The following is a 23,192-nucleotide window of genomic DNA, read 5'->3' as shown; positions in this document are numbered from 1 at the left end:
ATTGCTACAACACTGCCTACAAACTGCTGATTACAGAATCACAGATGGTAACGAGGTGGCGTACAGGAGTGAGACAGATCAGCTGGACAAGTCGTGTCTGCAGAACAATCACACACTGAACGTCAGCAAGACCAAGGAACCGACTGTGGACTTGCGGAAGGGGAAATCAGACAAACTACACCATTCCTCAGTGAGGGGCGAGTGGTGAGGTGGGCGAGTAACAGCAAGTTCCTGGGTGACAACATCTCAGAGAATCTCACCTGGCCCAGAACATCGAGGGAACCATGAAGGAAGCACACGAGCATTCTTCTCATTGAGCGGCATGTCATCACAGACGACTGCAGACTTCCACAGGTGGACACCAGAAAGCATTCTGACTGGTTGTATCATCAGGAACCCACAACATCTGGGCCAATCCCTCAGACAGGAGCCTGAAGGTCCACATCCACAACAGCTTCTTCTCATTGAGCGGCATGTCATCACAGACGACTGCAGACTTCCACAGATGGACACTGGAAAGCATTGTGACTGGTTGTATCATCAGGAACCCACAACATCTGGGCCAATCCCTCAGAGAGGAGGGACAGGAGCCTGAAGGCCCACATCCACAACAGCTTCTTCTCATTGTATCATGTTCCTGAACTGACCTGAAAGTCCGTCATTCCATCGTAGACTAGATTCCCTCAACTTGCAAAGTATCATTACATTTTTCTTTATTGTGCAATTTATGTATAATTCATGTTAAATTAAGTTTCTGTCATTAACATACATGTATGTGTAACCCTTTCACTGTGAGCTCATAATGAGTTAACTATGACTGTAAATAACAGCAACTAACTCTACATTGCATGGGAAATAACGAGGAAAGGGTCATTTCCAGTAAGTGAACTAGATATGATTCGGGTAAACACAGAACATGAAAGTTCAAATGTTCCTTCAAAGGAAAATAAGCCTATCATTTGTATAAATGCTGACACACCCACTCAAATTTACTGTTCACCAGGAATAAATTAACTCACAGAGGTATAAAGTAAATTGAGATTTTATTGACAGAGTATTTTAAACTACAACAAACGCAATATTTCTATATAATACAAATATTTTTAAAAAGGACCCACTATATTGAATAATATACAAACCCATAACGTGCATTTAATCATTTGAACTCATGGTGGCATTATCAATCCAGTTTGCTCCATTGTGTTTACTCACAGTACCGAAACAGTTTTGCATTAGAAAATCAGTCAAGTTGAAACATAAATAAATGACCATGCTCCATCCAAGGACCAGGAGTTGAACTTTCTCCCAGGTTGTGTGCCAGCTAGCTCACCAAAAGTTATCCTCACAATCTCTGAGAGACCGAGGTCTGCGCGTGAGGATTTTCTGACATCGGTATCTTTCCTTCCAAACTTATCCCTCCGAGTCTTTCACCAGGTTCTCTCGCTATATTAGTTGTCCGTTTCTCTCATGGAAACATAGAACAATACAGCACAGTACAGGTCCTGGATGCACTTAACAAACTCTGCCCCGTCTAAACCATTGGAACTAATCAGGTGCCAATCAAACAACACACACAAAATGCTGGGATGGGGTAAGAAGGGGAGGAGGGGCAGTTAGAGAATATACCGGCTGGGTAGCCTCCAACCTGATGGCATGAACAGTGACTTCTCTAACTTCCGTTAATGCCCCTCCTCCCCTTCTTACCCCATCCTTGACATATTTAGTTGTTTGCCTGTTCTCCATCTCCTTCTGGTGCTTCCCCCCCCCCTTTCTTTCCCCTGAGGCCTCCCGTCCCATGATCCCTTCTCCAGCTCTGTATCCCTTTCGCCAATCACCTTTCCAGCTCTCAGCTTCATCCCTCCCCCTCCGGTCTTCTATCATTTCGCATTTCCCCCTCCCCCCACTATTTTCAAATCTCTTACTATCATACCTTTCGGTTAGTCCTGACGAAGGGTCTCGGCCCGAAACGTCGACAGTACTTCTCCCTATAGATGCTGCCTGGCCTGCTGTATTCCACCAGCATTTTGTGTGTGTTGCTTGAATTTACAGCATCTACAGATTTCCTTGCAAGTGCCAATTAATATTAGGGAAGTTAAAGTCACCCATGATAACAACCCTGTTATTTTTGCACCTTTCCAATATCTGCCTCCCAATCTGCTCCTCGGTATCTCTGCTGCTACCAGGGGGACTATAGAATACTCCCAATGGAGTAATTGCTCCCTTCCTGTTCCTGACTTCCACCCATACTGACTCAAAAGAGGATCCTGCTACATTACCCACCCTTTCTGTAGCTGTAATAGTATCTCTGACCAGTAATGCCACCCGTCCTCCCCTTCCCCCCCTCTCTATCTTTTAACATTTTTCTTAAATGTTAAAAATGAGGCCACATTTACCACTTCATCTGGCAGCTCATTCCACACTCCCACCACTCTCTGTGTGAAGAAGCTCCCCCAATGTTCCCTTTAAACTTTTCCCCCTTCACCCTTAACCCATGTCCTCTGGTTTTTTCTTCCCCTGGCCTCAGTGGAAAAAGCTTGCTTGCATTCACTCCATCTATACCCATCCTAATTTTATACATCTCTATCAAATCACCCCTCATTCTCCTACGCTCCAGGGAATAAAGTCCTAACCTATTCAACCTTTCTCTGTAACTCAGTTTCTCAAGTCCCGGCAACATCCTTGTAAACCTTCTCTGCAGTCCTTCAACCTTATTAATATCCCTCCTGTGATTCAGTGACCAAAACTGCACACAATACTCCAAATTCGGTCTTACCAATGTCTTATACAATCTCACCATTACATTCCAACTCTTATACTCAATACTTTGATTTATAAAGGCCAATCTACCAAAAGCTCTCTTTACAACCCTATCTACTTGTGACGCCACTTTTAGGGAATTATGTACCTGTACTCCCAGATCCCTCTGTTCTACTGCACTCCTCAGTGCCCTACCATTTACCTTGTATGTTCTACCTTGGTTTGACCTTCTGAAGTGCAATACCTCACACTTGTCCGCATTAAACACCATCTGCCATTTTTCAGCCCATTCCTCCAGCTGGTCCAGATCCCTCTGCAAGCTTTGAAAACCTTCCTCACTGTCCACTACACCTCCAATCTTTGTATCATCAGCAAATCTGCTGATCCAATTTATCACATTATCATCCAGATCATTGATATCGCTGACAAATAACAATGGACCCAGCACTGATCCCTGTGGCACACCATTAGTCACAGGCCTCCACTCAGAGTAGCAATCCTCCACTACCACTCTCTGGCTTCTCCCATTGAGCCAATGTCTAATCCAATTTACTATCTCTCCATGTGCACCTAATGACTGAATCTTCCTAACTAACCTCCCATGCGGGACCTTGTCAAAGGCCTTACTGAAGTCAATGTATACAACATCCACTGCCTTCTTTTCATCCACTTTCTGGTAACTTCCTTGAAAAACTCTAATAGATTGGTTAAACATGACCTACCATGCACAAAGCCATGCTGACTGTTTCTAATAAGTCCCTGTCTATCCAAATACTTGTAGATCCTATCTCTTAGTATTCCTTCCAATAATTTACCTACTACCGATGTCAAACTTACCAGCCTATAATTTCCCAGCTTACTTTTCGAGCCTTTTTTAAACAACGGAACTACATGAGCTATCCTCCAATCCTCCGGCTCCTGACCCGTGGATATCGATATTTTAAATATTTCTGTCAGGGCCCCTGCAATTTCAACACTAGTCTCCCTCAAGGTCCGAGGGAATGTCCTGACAGGTCCTGGGGATTTATCTACTCTGAGTTGCCTCAAGACAGCAAACACCTCCTCCTCTTCAATCTGTATAAGTTCCACGACCTCTCTACTTGTTTGCCTTGTTTCCATAGACTCCATTCCAGTTTCCTTAGTAAATACAGATGCAAAAAACCCATTTAATATCTCTCCCTCCCATTTCTTTTGGTTCCATACATAGCCGACCACTCTGACCAATTTTATCCCTTACTATCCTTTTGCTCTTAACATACCTGTAGAAGCTGTTAGGATTGTCCTTCACCCTGACTGCCAAAGCAACCTCATGTCTTCTTTTAGCCCTCCTGATTTCTTTCTTAAGTATTTTCTTACTCTTTTTATATTCCTCAAGCATCTTATTTCCTCCCTGTTGCCTATACATGTTATACATCTCTCTTTTCTTCTTTATCAGAGTTCTAATATCCCTCGAGAACCAAGGTTTCTTATTCTTATTTACCTTTAACCCTGACAGGAACATACAGACTCTGCGCTCTCAAAATTTCTCCTTTGAAGGCCTCCCACTTACCAATGACATCCTTGCCAGAGAACAAACTGTCCCAATCTACGCTTTTTAGATCCTTTCTTATTTCTTCAAATTTGGCCTTTTTCCAGTTTAGAACTTCAATCTGCGGACCAGATCTATCTTTATCTATGATCAAGTTGAAACTAATGACTTATGATCACTGGAACCAAAGTTCCCCTACACACACTTCCGTCACCTGTCCTAACTTGTTTCCTAATCGGAGATCTAATATTGCATTCTCCCTAGTTGACTTAGAAAACTTTCCTGAACACATTTCACAAACTCTAACCAATCTAGACCTTTAACAGTATGGGAGTCCCAATCAATGTGTGGGAAATTAAAATATCCTACAATCACAACTTTCTGTCTCCTGCAGTTGTCTGCTATCTCTCCACAGATTTGCTCCTCCAATTCTCGCTGACTGTTGGGTGGTCTACAATATAACCCCATTAATGTGGTCATACCTTTCCTGTTTCTCAGCTCCACCCATATGGCCTCTGTAGACAAGCCCTCTAATCTGTCCTGCCGAAGCACTGCCGTAATATTTTTGCTGACTAGCACCCCCCCCCCCCCCCCACCACCCTTCATCCCTCTGCCTCTATCACGTCTGAAACATCGGAACCCTGGAACATTGAGCTGCCAGTCCTGTCCCTCCTGTAGCCCAGTTTCAGTAATGGCTACATGTCATAATTCCACATGTCAATCCAGGCCCTCAGCTCGTCTGCCTTTCCCACAATACTCCTCACATTGAAATATACACTCCTCAGAAGATTGTTGCCACCACACACAACCTTACTATTTATGACTTTGCATGACCACACAACCTACTCCAGAAACTGCCTAGAACTTCCCTACCGTATAGCCCTCTATTTTTCTAAGCTTCATGTACCTATCCAGGAGTCTTTTAAAAGCCCCTATCATATCCGCCTCCACCACTGTCGCCTGCAGTGCATTCCACGCTCCCACCACTGTCTGTGTGAACAACTTACCCCTGACACCTCTTCTGTACCTGCCCCCTCGTGTCAGCCATTTCAGCCCTGGGAAAAAGCCTCTGACTATCCACACCAGTACTGCCCAACCTCTGGGCCACAAAGCATACATGGGTGCAGCAGTAGCCGGAGTGCACCCTAAGAAAAAAGCCAAAATAAAAAGCTAATTAATTAGGTGCCGCCTATAAAGATTCGCCCCTGATCTGGGCCGACATTTACGTGACGGGCGGCACCTAATTAATTAGCTTGTTTATTTCGGCTTTTTTTTAAAAGATGCGCTGGGAGCTGCACGCTTCGCGGCGCAGTATCGGTCCGCGGCCCGGAGGCTGGGGACCACTGATCTACACGATCAATGCCCCTCATCATCTTGTACACCTCTATCAGGTCACCTCTCATCCTCCGTCAACTCCGAGTTCACTCAACCTATTCTCATAAGGCAGGCTCCCCAATCCAGGCAACATCCTGGTAAATCTCCTCTGCAGCCTTTCTATGGTTTCCACATCCTTCCTGTAGTGAGGCGACCAGAACTGAGCACAGTACTCCCAAGTGGGTCTGACCAGGGTCCTATAGAGCTGCAACATTACCTCTGACTCCTAAATTCAATTCCACGATTGATGAAGGCCAATACACCGTACGCCGTCTTAACCACAGAGTCAACCTGCGCAGCAGCTTTGAGTGTCCTGTGGACTCGGACCCCAAGATCCCTCTGATCCTCCACACTGCCAAGAGTCTTAACGTTAATAAGATATTCTGCCATCATATTTGACCGACCAAAATGAACCACCTCACACTTATCTAGATTGAAATCCCTCTGCCACTTCTCAGCCCCGTTTTTCAACCTCTCAGTGTCCCGCTGTGACCTCTGACAGCCCTCCACACTATCCACAACACCCCCAACCTTCGTTTCATCGGCAAATTTACTAACCCATCCCTCCACTTCCTCATCCAGGTCATTTATAAAAATCACAAGGAGGAGGGGTCCTAGAACAGCTCCCTGTGCATCACGACTGGTCACCGCCCTCCATGCAGAATACGAACCATCTACAATTACCCTTTGCCTTCTGTGTATAAGCCAATTCTGGAACCACAAAGCAAGGTCCCTTTGAATCCCATACCCCATCAGTTTCTGAATGAGCCTTGCATGGGGAACCTCATCAAATGCCTTGCGTTTATAATGCACTGTGCTGTTGCTGCAAAAAGCTAATTGTCATAACATTTACATCCTGGTTATACTTACCCATGACAATAAACTTTATCAATGAACTTGAGAGGAGCCATTGGAGCCCAAGCTGAGGGCCTGTTACTACGGGGTGATGATCTGTCCTAATCCCTCACAGTCTGCTACTTACCCAAGTCTCTGCATTTTAAACTTTGTGTTCCTCAGAGCCGTAGACACCAGTTGCATTCCTGAATCTCTCAGTTTATTACCACCCAGATCCAGCTCCGTCAGTGAGTGGTTTGTACTGAGAGCGGATGTGAGATGCCCAACACCAGCAGCTGTGAGACCAACAGACCGTAGACTGTGGATCAGAGAGAGATGAGAAGTTTAATCCCAGGGTTTATTAATCCCACTTTCACCAATACCCACAGTAACGTTCAGCGTTTATTAACCCCACAATCACTGATAACACCAATCTCCAGCATCAGACACCAGTGAGTATAAACATCACTGCACCTTCCGAACTGGAAACACTCAAATCTCCCCAGGACAAATGGCAAAACCCAGGGGACATTGTATATTTGTGTTCACCTCTACATCCCAGCCCCACTCCACAGTACACCACCACTCTGGACCTTGTGCTCGATACTGAATCACAGGGAGGCAGTGTAACCTTCCACACTCCCAGCTTCCCCTCCCCTTGTCCCGTCTCCACAGAAAAACCCGGCACATCCCTGAGTTCCTCACATCATCCCAGAGCTCATCCTCTGAATGGGCTATTACACAACAGCACAACTCCCTCTGTGTCTGACCAGACATTCTGTGCTCACAGAACCAAACGGGGAGGGGACTCCACTCACCATCCCTGTTATCTGTACACCCCAACCCAGTCACCACACCGACACAATGCTGCCTCGGGGAAACACCCACACTCCAAACCGGTTTCACCACAGCAAGAATATTCTCCAACCCCACACAGAGAGCTGAGGGTTACAACGGTTTACAGTTCAGGGAGAATATTAAACCAGCTCTGGGTCAAAGGTTTGAAAATTAAAGTTACCAAAACATTGAATCAAGTTTAAATCCATCAGTGAGAAATATTCAACACACAATCTGACCCTGAACATGTTGTGGTCTGACACCTTTCTCTGTGGGACTGATGGTGTCCAACTGGTCAGTAATTTCCTGTTGTGTCCGTGACCCCACAGGGAACTGGGCGAAGGCAGCTCAACTTTTTCCACACACACATCCCCTGTAGATTGTTAGAGGAGCTGATTCTAACCCAGAAACATACTGTTTCCTGCGGTGAACAGGCTGAATTGAAAGCGCTCTGATTTTTGAAGAAGGCTTAAGACTACTCCCACCTCAATAAGCGCTTGGACCCTCTTCATTTCAAATAACGCCACCACTGGCCTGCAGCAGATGCCATCTCTACGGCTCTCCACTCTGTTCTGAATTGGCTGGACAACCGAAATCATTGATTACAGTTCATCACTGAGCTCCACTGTCCACTTTAAACTGGCCTTCTCTGTCCAATCCTGGGCCTCTGTACCTCACCCCACGACCATATCCTCGAACTCCTCATCCTCCTCACTCAACATCAACACTGGTATACCCGAGTGCTGTGTGCTTTTGTGCCCTGTTCTAATCTCTCTAAACCACTGGCTCTGTGGCTGGGCTCTCCAACAAAACTGTCTGCAGATTCACGGACGACAACGCTGCTGCTGGCAGAATCACAAATGGTAATGAGGACGTGCACAAGAGTGAGATAGATAAAAGGGTTTTCTTACTATCTCAGACAAGACTCCCTCAACTTGCACAAAGATTTGATTATGTTCGTTTTCCTATACTGTGCGATTTATGTACAATAAATGTTAAGTTTCTGAAATTAATTTCTGACATGTTTCTAATGTTCTGTGCTGTTCTTGTAAGAAGCTGATTTTCACAACATTTACACCCTGTTTAGATTTGCCCGACAATAAACTTTAACACTGAACTTGTGAGTGGACCCGATGGAGCCCGAGGTGAGGGCCTGTTACTCAGTCTGTGGAGATCGATGGAGTGATGATCTGTCCCAATGTCTCACAGTCTGGTACTTACCACAGTTTCTGTATTTTACACTCCTGGTTTCTCAGAGCCTCGGAGGCCAGTTTCACTCCAGAATCTCCCAGTTCATTATAACCCAGGTCCAGCTCAGTCAGTGAGCAGTTTGTACTGAGAGCGGAGGTGAGATACACAACACCAGCATCTGTGAGACCGACAGACCGTAGACTGTGGATCAGAGAGAGATGACAAGTTTAATCCCAGGGTTTATTAATCCCACTTTCACCAATACCCACAGTAATGTTCAGTGATCATTAACCCCACAATTACTGATCACACCAATCTCCAGCATCAGACGCCAGTGAGTATAAACATCACTGCACCTTCCAAACTGGAAACACTCAAATCTCCCCAGGACAAATGGCAGAACCCCGGGGACATTGTATATTTGTGTTCACCCTCTACATCCCAGCCCCACTCCACAGTACACCACCACTCCGGACCTTGTGCTCGATACTGAATCACAGGGAGGCAGTGTAACCTTCCACAGAGTGAGTTTCCCCTCCCCTTGTCCCGTCTCCACAGAAAAACCCGGCACATCCCTGTGTTCCTCACATTCATCCCAGAGCTCATCCTCTGGACAGGGTGTCACACAACAGCACAACTGCCTCTGTGTCTGTCCAGACGTTCTGTGCTCACAGAACCAACCCTGCAGGGGACTCCACTCACCATCTCTGTTATCTGTACACCCCAACCCAGTCACCCCACCGACACAATGCTGCCTCGGGGAAACACCCACACTCCAAACCAGTTTCACCTCAACAAGAATACTCTCCAACCCCACACTGAGAGCTGAAGGTTGCAATGGTGCTGGGTCAGTGGTAAAGTTAAACCAGCTCCAAGTCAAAGGTTGGAGAATTAAAGTAACCAAAGATTAAAAGTCAACTTTAAATCCATTGGTGAGAAATGTTCAACATACAATCTGACCCTGCGCATTTTGTTGTCTGCGTCCATGTTCCCTGATACCTTTCCCTGTGGGACTGATGGTGTCCAAATGGTCAGTGATTTTGTGTTGTGTCCGTGTCCCCACAGGGAACTGGGTAGAGGAGGCTCCACTCTCCTACACACACACGACCCCTAAGTGCCAGAATAACTGACTCTACCTCAGACACACACTGTGACCTGAGGTGAAGAAACTACATTGAAAACACATTTGATTTTGTGGAAGGTTTAAGACTATTCCTGCCTCAGTAAGGACCTGGACCCCCTTCAGTTCACCTAGCATCACCACTGATCTGGAGCAGAACTCCATTCTGGATCACCTGGAGAAGCAAAACGAATGTCCACTGAACATCATCATCCCCTCTAAAATGACCCTCTATGCCCAATTCAAAGGTTGACATGTTTATTTATATTAGTGTACAACTCTGAAATTCCTCTTCTCCAGACAGCCACAAAACCAAGAAAGAAAAAAAATCAGCAGCACAGTTATCAACCCCCAAATCCCTCTTCCCCACACTAAAGAATGAGCAATGATGGAAGAGACTTATCAACCCCAAAATCCCCTCCTCCTAAACACAAAATATTGAGGAAGATTGGGTGAAAAACACAGAATACAACCAAACCACAGGAATGAAAAATGCCCACAGTTCAAGTCGACATCCAAAATGTATAAAACCTGTCAACATCCAATCTCTACCTAGCACAGTGATCTCACCAGTGTTAAGAAGACAGTCTATCCTCTCCGTAGCAGAGTGATCTCACCAGTGATAAAAAGACAGTCTACCCTCTCCGTAGCAGAGCGATCTCACCAGTGATAAAAAGACAGTCTACCCTCTCCGTAGCAGAGTGATCTCACCAGTGATAAAAAGACAGTCTACCCGCTCCGTAGCAGAGTGATCTCACCAGTGATAAAAAGACAGTCTATCCTCTCCGTAGCAGAGTGATCTCACCAGTGATAAAAAGACAGTCTACCCGCTCCGTAGCAGAGTGATCTCACCAGTGATAAAAAGACAGTCTATCCTCTCCGTAGCAGAGTGATCTCACCAGTGATAAAAAGACAGTCTATCCTCTCCGTAGCAGAGTGATCTCACCAGTGATAAAAAGACAGTCTACCCGCTCCGTCGCAGAGTGATCTCACCAGTGATAAAAAGACAGTCTACCCGCTCCGTAGCAGAGCGATCTCACCAGTGATAAAAAGACAGTCTACCCGCTCCGTAGCAGAGCGATCTCACCAGTGATAAAAAGACAGTCTACCCGCTCCGTAGCAGAGTGATCTCACCAGTGATAAAAAGACAGTCTACCCTCTCCGTAGCAGAGCGATCTCACCAGTGATAAAAAGACAGTCTACCCGCTCCGTAGCAGAGCGATCTCACCAGTGATAAAAAGACAGTCTACCCTCTCCGTAGCAGAGTGATCTCACCAGTGATAAAAAGACAGTCTACCCGCTCCGTAGCAGAGTGATCTCACCAGTGATAAAAAGACAGTCTACCCTCTCCGTAGCAGAGTGATCTCACCAGTGATAAAAAGACAGTCTACCCGCTCCGTAGCAGAGTGATCTCACCAGTGATAAAAAGACAGTCTACCCTCTCCGTAGCAGAGTGATCTCACCAGTGATAAAAAGACAGTCTATCCTCTCCGTAGCAGAGTGATCTCACCAGTGATAAAAAGACAGTCTACCCTCTCCGTAGCACAGCGATCTCAACAGTGATAAAAAGACAGTCTACCCTCTCTGTAGCAGAGCGATCTCAACAGTGATAAAAAGACAGTCTACCCTCTCCGTAGCAGAGCGATCTCAACAGTGATAAAAAGACAGTCTACCCTCTCCGTAGCAGAGCGATCTCAACAGTGATAAAAAGACAGTCTACCCTCTCTGTAGCAGAGTGATCTCACCAGTGATAAAAAGACAGTCTACCCTCTCCGTAGCAGTGATCTCACCAGTGATAAAAAGACAGTCTACCCTCTCCGTAGCAGAGCGATCTCACCAGTGATAAAAAGACAGTCTACCCTCTCTGTAGCAGAGTGATCTCCCAGCAATAAAAATGCAAGCAGTTGGTGTTTCAATCTCCCTCGTCATTTTAACCGGCGAACAATGGAAGCTTTAATCGGCAAAATAGAGTCGAACATCAGCTCTCAACTTCCTCACCACAAGGTCCCCACACGCTGCCTCTGCCTCTCAGAATCGTCTCAGAGACTGACGAGCACTGAAACATCCAAACGACCTCCAAATTGCAAATGACAGGCTCCAGAAGATGGCGACTGAAGAAGAGCTGCCCACAGGAACCATCTTGACTGGAATTCGTGGAAAAGGTGTGCAGAAACAGGTTCCTTGTTGTCAACATCTCACAGAATCTCTCCTGGGTCCAGAACATAGAGGTAGCCATGAAGGAAACACGACAGCTTTCTTAGAAATGAGCAGCATTTCATTGTCGAATATCATCAGGAACCCTCACGATCTGGGCCAGTCCCTCAGACAGCTGGGCCAGGAGTTTGCAGACCCACAGCCCAAGGTTCAACAACAGCCTCTTCCCACTGCATCATGATCCTGAACTGACCTGAAAGCCCCTCATTCCTTCCCAGACTAGATTCACTCACCTTGCAAAATGTGGTTATGTTTGATTTTCTTTACCGTGTAATTTATGTGTAATTAATGTTAATTTAAGTTTGTGTAATTAATGTTAGTAAAGTTCTGTACTGTTGCTAGGAAAGATCTAATTTTCATGATAGTTACACCTTGGTTGTATTTGCCCCTGACAATAAACTTTAACGCTGTACTTGTGAGTGCAAGTTGATGCCTTTTCCTTCATAAACACACATGGTCTTTCTGCTTTTAATGGTTATCTCGAGAAGACAAAAATCAGAGCTGTATTTTACATGCATACTTCGACAATAACGTGAACCTGTCAGCCTGATGGAGCCTGAGCTGATTTTCATAACATTTACACCCTGGTAATATTTACCTAGGACAATACACTATCACACTGTAGGCACTAACGATATTGGAAGAAAGCGGGGTGAGGTCCTACAAGCCGAATTTAAGGAGCTAGGAGGTAAATTAAAGAGTAGGACCTCAAAGGTTATAATCTCAGGATTATTACCGGGCCATGTGCAGAGTTGGATCAGCAGGATAGCTGGAATGAAGATGTGGCTTGAGCGGTGGTGCAGGAGGAAGGGTTTCAGATTCTTGGGGCATTGGAACCGCTTCTGAGGGAGGTTAGACCAGTACCGTCCGGACGGTCTACGTCTGGGTAGGGCTGGGATCAATATCCCAGGCAGATTGTTTGCTAGTGCTGTTGGGGGGGGGGGGTTTAAACTAATATGGCAGGGGGATGGGAACCCACACAGAAATGAAGAGGGAAGAGATGCAGAAACCAAAGCTAGAGTTAGTGAAGAAAAAAGTAAGAGTAGAGTGCATAAAAGTAATCAGCAAAAATCCCATAGGTCACTAGATTCTAAGAGGACAATGAGTATGAGGGCACTTTATCTAAATGTCCGTAGAATTAGAAACGAGGTTAGTGAACTTGAGGCACAGATCAGTACCAAGGCATATGATTTAGTGGCCATTACAGAAACCCGGTTGCTAGCTGGAGATGACTGGGAATTAAATATCCAAGGGTATCAGGTAATACGGAAAGATAGGCAGGAAGGCAAAGGAGGTGGAGTGGCGCTCTTGATTAAGGATGAGATCAGGGCGATTGTGAGAGACGATATAAGATCTACAGAGCAGAATCTGGGGAGAGATTATGAATAGTAAAGGGAAAAAAAAATCACTGACGGGAGTTGTCTATAAGCCACCTAATAAAAATATTGCAGTGGCAGAGGCGGTTAACCAAGGAATAACTGAGGCTTGTAAGAACAGAACGGCAGTTGTCATGGGGGATTTTAACTTCCACATAGATTGGTGAATCAGGTTGGTCAAGGAAGTCTCGGGGAGGACTTCGTAGAAAGTATCCGTGATGGCTTTCCTGAGCAGCATGTTAGTGAACCCACAAGGGAAAATGCCATCTTAGTCCTGTGCAATGAGACGGGTAAGATTAACGATCTTGTAGTCCGGGATCCTCTTGGAAACAGTGATCATAGTATGATTGAATGTCGCAGACAGATGGAGTTAGATCTAAAACTAGTATACTTTGCTTGAACAAGGGAGACTACAATGGGATGAGGGAGGAGTTGCCTGATGTGGATTGGGAGCACAGACTATTTGGTAGGACAGTTGGGGAACAGTGGAATACTTTCAAAGAGATTCTTCACAGGGCTCAACAGAAGTATATTCCAGTCAAAAGTAAGGACGGTAAGTGTGGGGAGAGCCAGCCTTGGTGAACTAAGGAAATAAAAGATAGTATCAAATTAAAAGCTCATTGGACAAAGTGGCAAAGAGTAGTGGGAGAGTGGAGGATTGGGAAAACTTTAAAAAGCAACAAAGAACAATTAAACAAGAATTAAGGAAAGGGAAGATAGAGTATGAAAGTAAATTAGCACAAAATATAAAAACAGATGGCAGAAGTTTTTTTTATAAATATATAAAGCGGAAGAGGGCGGCTAAAGTCAACGTAGGTCCCTTGGAAGATGAGAAGGGAAAATTGATTTTGGTTGATAAGGAAATGGCTGAGGCATTGAACGACTATTTTGTGTCAGTCTTCACGGTGGAGGATACGTCTAATGTGGCAAAGAATGATGTTATGGACGAAATGGGAGGTGAGGACCTAAAGAGATAGTGATGAGCAAACAAGTGAGCCTGAAGGTAGATTAGTCCCCGGTTCTGATGGGATGCATCCCAGGATGCTGAGAGAATTGGCAGAAGTTATAGTAGATGCGTTGGCAATCATTAACCAAAACTCTCTAGACTCTGGGCAGGTCCCGGTGGACTGGAAGACAACAAATGTCATGCCACTTTTTTAAAAAGGATGTAGGCAAAAGACAGGCCAGTTAGCTTAACATCTGCAGTTGTCAAAATGCTTGAAGCTGTCATTAAGGAAGAAACAGCGAAACATTTAGAAAGGAGTAGTTGCATTAGACAGACGCAGCATGGATTCAGAAAGGGCAGGTCTTGTTTGACAAACTTACTGGAGTTCTTTGAGGACATGATGAGTGCAGTGGATAGAGGGGAACAGGTGGATGTCGCACACTTGGATTTCCAGAAGGCGTTCGATAAGGTGCTGCACAAGAGACTTATAAATAAGGTACAGATGCCTGGAGTCAGAAGAAGTGTATTGGCATGGACAGTAGATGGGTTAACCGATAGAAGGCAGAGAGTTGGTATAAATGGTGTTTCTCCGGTTGGCAGTCGGTGGTGAGTGGGGTGTCGCAGGGGTCGGTGCTGGGCCCGCAGCTGTTCACCATTTACATTGATGATTTGAAGAGGGGACTGAGTGTAACGTAACAAAATTTGCTGATGACACTAAACTGAGTGGAAAAGTAAATTGTACAGAGGACGCGGAGAGTCTGCAGAGGGATATAGAGAGGTTAAGTGAGTGGCCAAGGTCTGGCAGATGGAATGCGACATCAGCCACTTTGGAGGGAATACTAGAAGAGCAGATTATTATTTAAATGCTGCAAGACTGCAGCATGTTGTTGTGCAGAGGGACTTAGAAATGCTTGTTCATGAATCACAAAAAGTTGGCTTGCAGGTACAACAGGTTATTAAGAAGGCAAACGGAATGTTGGCCGTTGCTAGAGAGATTGAAATTAAGAGCAGGGAGGTCACGCTGCAACTGTACAGGGTACTGGTGAGGCCGCACCCGGAGTACCGCGTGCGGTTCTGGTCTCCGTACTTGAGGAAGCATAGACTGGCTTTGGAGGCGGTGCAGAGGAGGTTCACCAGGTTGATTCCAGACATGAAGTGGTTAACCTATGAGGAGAGATTGAGTCGTCTGGGACTATACTCTCTGGAATTCAGAAGAATGACAGGAGATCTTATAGAAACATTCAAAACTTTGAAGGGGAAAGATAAGATAGCAGCAGCAAAGTTTTTCCCACTGGTAGCTGAGACTAGAACTAGGGGACATAGCCTCAAGATTCAGGGGAGAAGATTTAGGATGGAGATGAGGAGAAACTGTTTTTCCCAGAAAGTTGTGAATCTGTGGATTTCTCTGCCCAGGGAAGTAGTTGAGGCCTCTTCACTAAATATATTTAAGATACAGTTAGATAGATTTTCACATAGTAGGGGAATTAAGGGTTATGGGGAAAAGGCAGGTAGATGGAGATGAGTTTACGGACAGATCAGCCATGATCTTATTGAATGGCGGGGCAGGTTCGATGGGCCAGATGGCCGACTCCTGCTCTTATTTCTTATGTTCTTATGTGAATGGACCCGATGGAGCCTGAGGTGAGGGCCTGTTATTCGGGCTGTGGAGATCGACGGAGTGATGATCTGTCCCAATCCCACAGTCTGGTACTTACCACAGTTTCTGTATTTTACACTCCCGGTTCCTCAGAGCCTGAAACACCAGTTTCACTCCTGAATCTCCCAGATTATTATAAGACAGGTCCAGTTCTGTCAGTGAGCGGTTTGTACTAAGAGCGGATGCAAGATCCACAACACCAGCAGCCGAGAGACCGACAGACCGTAGACTGTGGACCAGAGAGAGATGGGTTTCACTAATACCCACAGTAATGTTCAGTGTTTATTAAACCCATAATTACTAATAACATCAATCTCCAGCATCAGTCACCAGTATGTATAAACATCACTGCACCTTCCGAACTGGAAACACTCAAATCTCCCCAGGACAAATGGCAGAACCCAGGGGACATTGTATATTTGTGTTCACCCTCTACATCCCAGCCCCACTCCACAGTACACCACCACTCTGGACCTTGTGCTCGATACTGAATCACAGGGAGGCAGTGTAACCTTCCACACTCCCAGCTTCCCCTCCCCTTGTCCCGTCTCCACAGAAAAACCCGGCACATCCCTGTGTTCCTCATGTTAGTCCCAGAGTGAATCTTCTGGATGGATTGTCATATGACGACACAACTCACTCTCCATCTGTCCAGACATCCTGTGCTCACAGAACCAACCTTGCAGGGGGACTCCACTCACCATCTCTGTTAACTGTACATCCCAACCCAGTCACCGCACCGACACAATGCTGCCTCGGGGAAACACCCACACTCCAAACCGGTTTCACCTCAGCTGGAATATTCTCCAACCCCACACAGAGAGCTGAGGGGTGCAAAGGTTTAGTTCAGTGATAAATTAAACCAGCTCCGGGTCAAAGGTTGGGGAATTAAAGTTACTAAACCACTGAGTCAAGTTTAAGTCCATCAGGGAGAAATGTTCAACACACAATCTGACCCTGAACATTTTGTGGTCCGGGTCCATGTCCCCACAGGGAACTGGGTAAAGGCAATTGCCTTCTCCTTCCACACACACAGGCTCCTGTAGAGCTGATTCCACCTCAGACACACACAGTGACCTGAGATGAACAGACTACACTGAAAACACTCTGACCCTTGCAGAGGGGGAGGTGAGTGGCCCTGATGGAGTCCGAGGTGAGAACTTGTTAATCAGGCTGTGCAGCAGCATCGTCAATTGGAGATCGATGGAGTGATGATCATCCCCAATCCCCCACAGTCTGGTACTTACCCCAGTTTCTGTATTTTACACTCCGGGTCCCTCAGAGCCTCAGACACCAGTTTCATTCCCCCATCTCCCAGTTTATTGTCACTCAGGTCCAGCTCCACCTCTCTCAGTGAGTGGTTTGTACTGAGAGCGGAGATGAAGTGCTCAAACTCAGATGTGAAACGATCAGCTGTCAACCTGATGGACGGAGAGGAAACAGAAGAGAGAAACAAACAGATTCAGTGTCAGTCTCCACAGGTCACCATCAACGGTTTGAACAGTGACACAGGGATTCATCAGAACAGAACTGGGACATTATTGGAACTTTACCCACACAAACATCAACAGACTCACAGTCTGGTACTTACCCCAGCTTCTGTATTTTACACTCCGGGTCCCTCAGAGCCTCAGACAACAGTTTCACTCCCCAATCTCCAGGTTTATTGTACTCCTCACTAAACACAGAGCGAGAAACACTGTTACCAAAGTGGCCCTGAAGTAATTTCAGCAACACACACAAAATGCTGGAGGAACACAGCAGGACAGGTAATTGCCCTCTCTCTGACATAACAGGGATCACACTTCCATCACAGCCGTTTCCACAACAACCTGACAGACACAGGGTGACAGCAACACTGAACCATCAGTGTTTAGGAGACGTTGGTTCCCTGTTCCCAGCTGCAGTTGAACCCACGGAGAACCGGAATGCTTCAACGTTTACATGCCCAAAATCAGTATTTATTAAAGGGAACACACTAATGAAGATGGTAAAATTATTGTACTGACAACTGCAATTTCAAATTTACACTTCACCCTCCGACATTTCTGCTCCTGCCAGTTTATTCCCTCCCTCTCACCAGGGATTTACAGTTCATAACGAGATGGGTAAATGGATCCTGTCCCAATCACATCACTTCTGTAGGGAGCAATTCCACCAGCCCGATATCCCCTCTCCCCACTTCCCTGTACCCGTCACTTATTCTGTCGCACACTCCCATCTGGGTGTTTATATCTACTCTCAGGGGATCAATCCCATCAGCCCGATACCCCCTCTCCCCACTTCCCTGTATCCCTGTCACTTATTCTGTCGCACACTCCCATTCTTTTTACCACTAACCTACACCAGTGGGAACTGACAGCCACCAGTTACCCCCTCGACCTGCAGGTTTCTGGAGTGAGGGAGAAAACTGGATCATCTGAGGAAACCCACAGTCACAGGGGGAGCTTGCAAACTCCACACAGACAACAGAGGCTGGGATTGAAGTCTGGTCATGGGAGCTGAGAGAAAGCAGCACTAACTCTTGTGACACTTCACCACACTACAGAGAGGGTGCAGGTTCTGTGAATACTCCCACCCTCCAGCCCAGATTCCCCACCACCTCCAACTCCCTGTGATGTCTTCCCGATGTGAACCCCTTTGATCAGAGAACAGAAAACAAACTGATAAACCTGACCCGGTGTCCGGGAGACTGGTCTGGATGCCGGTCCCTCTCACACGATTCAGATCCTCAGACACCTCGATGCTCAGGCTGGCTGTTTCCACATCAATGGTCTCATAAACTGAAGAGAGAAGCAGGGAATGAGAGTGTTCCTTTCTTTATACATGTATCTCTATCTCACACACTCACTTTGCTTCCTATTCTGTCTCTCACTCTGTTTCACACACCCGACCTTCCTCCTCGACGTGTGCCTCCTCCCTCTGTCCCTCCTCTACCTATACCCCTCTCTTCGATTCCCTCCTTTACCTTCTCGTCTCTTTCCTTCCCCTACCTGTGCCTGATGAGAGAGGGAGAGACTGATAGAGTCGGACAGGGACAGAGAGAGTGATAGAGACAGAGACAGCAAGAGAGACAGACACAGTGCTATTGTTGCTTGTCTAAAATAAACGCAGGTTACTGGAATTCCTCATCAGCTCAGACAGAGTCTCACTCCAGTTGATCGTCATATGCACAAATACCACTACCTACAGGATCCCTTTAACTTCAGTGCATGTAACTTCAATAGACAATAGGTGCAGAAGTAGACCATTCGGCCCCTCGAGTCTGCACCGCCATTCTGAGATCATGGCTGATCATTCACTATCAATACCCAGTCCCTGCCTTGTCCCCATATCCCTGGATTTCCCTATCCATCAGATATCTATCTAGCTCCTTCTTGAAAGCATCCAGAGAATTGGCCTCCACCGTCTTCCGAGGCAGTGCACTCCACACCTCCACAACTCTCTGGGAGAAGAAGTTCTTCCTCAACTCTGTTTTAAAGAACTGACCTCTTATTCTCAATCCATGCCCTCTGGTACTGGACTCTCCCAACATCTGGAACATATTTCCTGCCTCAATCCTATCAAATCCTTTAATTATCTTAAACGTTTCAATCAGATCCCCTCTCAATCTCCTCAATTCCAGCGTGTACAAGCCCAATCTCTCCAATCTCTCTGCGTAAGACAGCCCTGCCATCCCAGGAATCAACCTAGTGAATCTACGCTGCACTTCCTCAACTGCCAGAATGTCCTTCCTTAAACCTGGAGACCAAAACTGTACACAATATTCCAGGTGTGGTCTCACCAGGGCCCTGTACAAATGCAAAAGGACATCCTTGCTCTTGTACTCAATAGTTCACTTACAAAAACTTCACTTTTATAACAAACCAGAACACAGGAATTGATGCAAACTTTACCTTGCTTTATGGCATCAAACATCCCTCTCAATATTGTGTCCCTGAATTCTCCGATGGTTACGGCACCTTCTGTTACAGACAACGTCTGAGCTTCTTCACTAACCCTGTAAAATCAAACAGTGGGTTATTAAGTCACCGGAACTATTACCTGAGATGTTTTTACCAAACGGTGCAGAGTTTCAGTAAAGGGTCTGTCCTACCTCCTGTCCTGACACAACTCCTCCTGTAATAAATAAATCACAGATCTGAATTGACTGGGACTGAACATCCACGTTCTCACTGCGAGGGACGGTGAATGGATTTTAACGTGAGGTTCAGGGGAATATTACATTTAGGCTGCACAAAGAGATCAATAACTCAGCATGCAGGTTCCAGCAGCTCAATCCCGGGGAAGACCAGAGAGACCGTTGATCTATTAGTTTGGTGACAAGAGCAGGTCTGCTCCAGAACAGACTGTGGGCTTTCACTCAACAACAATCCCTCACCTTCAGAAACGTCGCACTGTCTTCCTCATTCATCTGTTTCTGCAACTTGGAGAGTTTCTCCTCTACAGAGGTTAAATTCTCTTCAATCTCCTGAAGATTTTTCTCCATGGTGTTCAGAATCTTCTCCTCCTCTGCCCTGAGATCACTCAGTAGGCGCTGCTCTCTCTCAGCCAGAACCTGGTGTATTTTAGCAAATTCAGATGTGACGTTGGCCTGCAGACTGTGTGACTGTTCCTGTCAAATGAAAGGTGGTGGCTGATGTTACCCGGCAATAAAGAGAATTAACCCACACAGACCCGGAAAACTGGAAACACATCTCACCCTCACTCCAGAAATCTTCTGTTTCTGTCGCTGTTCCAACTCCTGGATGGCAGATTTCTTCCCTGTCAGAGATTCGAACGATGATTTAACTTGACACTGGGATTGGGTTCAAGAACAAAACGTCGGTAAAATAAGAATACCATAAATATTCAGGTGATAAAATCTGTTTGTATTTACCTTGTAAATCTCCGCAGCTTCTTCAATCGGCATGAAGTTGTGAGTCTTGTGTTCCCTCGCGTCTCTACAAATCACACAGACCAGTTGCTTGTCCGTGTCACAAAACAGCTTCAGTTCCTCCCGATGTTTCTCACACTGAGATCTCATCTCCGTCTCTTTCCAATTCAGGTTCAATTGTTGAGCTTTTTCAGCCAGACTTGCCAGGGCCCAATTTATCCTGAGATATTTGTCTGAGAACTTTGCTCTACATTCCGGACAGCAGTTTCTCCCTCCCTTTTCCCAACTCTGTGTGATACAGGAGAGGCAGAAGTTGTGTCCACAGTCGAGTGTTACCGGAGTGGTGAAGAAATCAAGGCAGACGGGACAAACTGCCTCCTCCACTAAACTCTGTACGTATTGTCGAGAAGCCATGTTTCCCACCCAACACTTTCTGCTTGAACATTCTTCACCTTCCCATGAGCCGCTGAACTCCTGCAGTGCAGGGATCGTCGGGGGAACAGACGGCAACTGCACCCAGGGAGGGAATATTAAACACGACTGTTGTAGTGCAAGGGCGAGGGGCCTCGGGCAAATAACACACCACAGAGAAGGGAGCAAGAAAACTTTTAACACACCCGAACGAAACAAACAAACATCGCTCGGGACAGTAATGGCGGAAGGGGCGGGGAATCAAAGCGATTGGACCGGGTGGCTTCACTGACATCTCTGTTCGCCAATGGGAGCGGGTTTCGTCCCCGCGGTCCCAAACTTAGATAAAGTTTGTGCCTCCCAATTCAACCTGAAATTAATCGATTCCGTGCTTTTGCGAGCGGCGGGTCACGGCTGAATCAGCCATCAGCTCGCTCCAAGTGTGTGGGGTGGGGACCGGGTTTTCCTGCCCGAATATACTTTTACCCTTCCCACCGGGGTGACAGGACCTGGGGGTTTCACTGGGTGGTACCTGACCCAAGCAGATCCACGCCTGTTATTGGTTGAGACCGTGTGAGTGACGGGGTTGCTGACCAGTTAAGCCTGCACACTCGGTCTGATGTCCTGCCGTTCTTTGTGCCAGAGGTGGGGGTATCAGGGATCAGAGATCGGGTCGGGTCAATGAGGAGATGCAGACTGCATAATCAAGGGGAAACAATTTACATGACAATGCATCGAAACTATTTTCCAATGAATCTCAAACTCAAAATCAATATGTTAAAGGTCGCGGACAACATCTTTTACGTTCTATAAAGGAAAACAGTCTTATTACTGAATCAACTTTTAGAATTGCTCTCAAAAATATTCCAACCTTTCCAAAATTGTTAAATCACATTCCCAATATAATTATAAACCGATGAGTAATTTCCCCCAAATGCCCTTTTCCCACAGAAATGTGGGCATCTCATACCCACATTTCCACATCAAACCAGATACCTGGCGAGTACGAAATCTGTGATTCTCCAATATCAATACCATGAGGAAGCGGAAACAAGACAACAGTAAAACCACCCAGCACATCTCTTTCACACGTCCCAGACGCTAGTCGCCCTGAAGCTTCACTCAAAGTTTCTATCGTCACGCTGGATGAGTCGGAATCATGACGAGAAGTTGACCCGTGCAACACCACAGCATCGACCATCGGATGAAAGGGAGAGAAAACCGAAATCCAACTGCCAAGGGTAAAAAATCCACAGGTGAGAAAGAAACTTACTTTTCCTTTGGTGACCGCAAGGAGATTCCCTGAGGCATTTCTGTCCTCTCCATTTCCCACATCGCTATCGATCCTGGACAAGTGAATCTTAGTGGAACTTCCAGATTCTGTCATGTGCTGTTCAACTCGGACTTCTAATATTTTCCAGCCAAATATTGTCTGGAAAACAACTTCAAACTTAGATCTCAAACAAAGCAGGATTATAATTTACAGAGAACGGCAATGGGGTTGCTCCGTTCCATAACATTCCTCTGTTACCTTCATCAGTAATTAGTTCTGCAAAGGTCAGACCTTCAGAAACTGTCCTGTTTACCCCTGCTGTCAAACATGCCCCCAGCCGTAAAACACATCTCCTGTCATAGTAATGAACACACAGCTTCCTATCATAAAACACAAAGCTTCCCATCCAAACCAGCAACACACCTCGGGATCTCCTGGGTTCCATTTTGTCACATTACATTGCACAGAAGTTACTAATTCATAAAGACTTCAGGATTACCGATATATTTCCACAACCCATTTGCCTATCTCCACAATGTCTACAGCTGAAGTGATCTCACCAGCATTCCATGTGGCCTTAGATCACTTGCTCAATCTATAGCTCAAACGCCGTCTATAGATTTGCTGATTACACAACTATTGTTGGCAGAATTTCAGAGAGTGACAAGAGACCACACAGGAGTGAGACTGATAAGTCAGTTCAGTGCTGTCACAGCAATAACCTCGCACTCAATGACGGTAAGAACTGACAGTGGACTTCAGAGAGGGTAAGACAAGGGAACACGCACCAACCCTCTT

General features: G+C 46.0%; 1 protein-coding gene across 2 annotated transcripts in view; it reads right to left on the bottom strand.

Annotated features, from left to right (window-relative positions):
• LOC132389293 (ribonuclease inhibitor-like) overlaps window positions 1-22,708 on the bottom strand; it is a 31,745-nt gene extending 9,037 nt beyond the window's left edge. The window contains exons 1-11 of one of the 2 annotated variants that reach the window (XM_059961799.1): window positions 20,714-22,708; window positions 20,537-20,632; window positions 20,216-20,449; window positions 19,931-19,953; window positions 19,731-19,834; window positions 18,512-18,617; window positions 17,426-17,512; window positions 17,082-17,255; window positions 15,893-16,063; window positions 8,552-8,722; window positions 6,642-6,812 (exon numbers count right to left, since the gene is read on the bottom strand). In XM_059961799.1, the coding sequence (XP_059817782.1) occupies window positions 6,642-6,812; window positions 8,552-8,722; window positions 15,893-16,063; window positions 17,082-17,255; window positions 17,426-17,512; window positions 18,512-18,617; window positions 19,731-19,834; window positions 19,931-19,953; window positions 20,216-20,449; window positions 20,537-20,632; window positions 20,714-21,124 (1,748 nt within the window). In that variant the 5' untranslated portion in view covers window positions 21,125-22,708. The remainder of the gene's footprint in view (window positions 1-6,641; window positions 6,813-8,551; window positions 8,723-15,892; window positions 16,064-17,081; window positions 17,256-17,425; window positions 17,513-18,511; window positions 18,618-19,730; window positions 19,835-19,930; window positions 19,954-20,215; window positions 20,450-20,536; window positions 20,633-20,713) is intronic. The other variant, XM_059961800.1, reaches the window with a different exon arrangement.
• Between the last annotated feature and the right edge of the window lie 484 nt (window positions 22,709-23,192).

Source organism: Hypanus sabinus, unplaced genomic scaffold (assembly GCF_030144855.1).
Source record: "Hypanus sabinus isolate sHypSab1 unplaced genomic scaffold, sHypSab1.hap1 scaffold_528, whole genome shotgun sequence".
In the NCBI taxonomy this organism is placed as follows: domain Eukaryota; kingdom Metazoa; phylum Chordata; class Chondrichthyes; order Myliobatiformes; family Dasyatidae; genus Hypanus; species Hypanus sabinus.
This window is presented reverse-complemented; position numbering and strand designations above follow the sequence as displayed.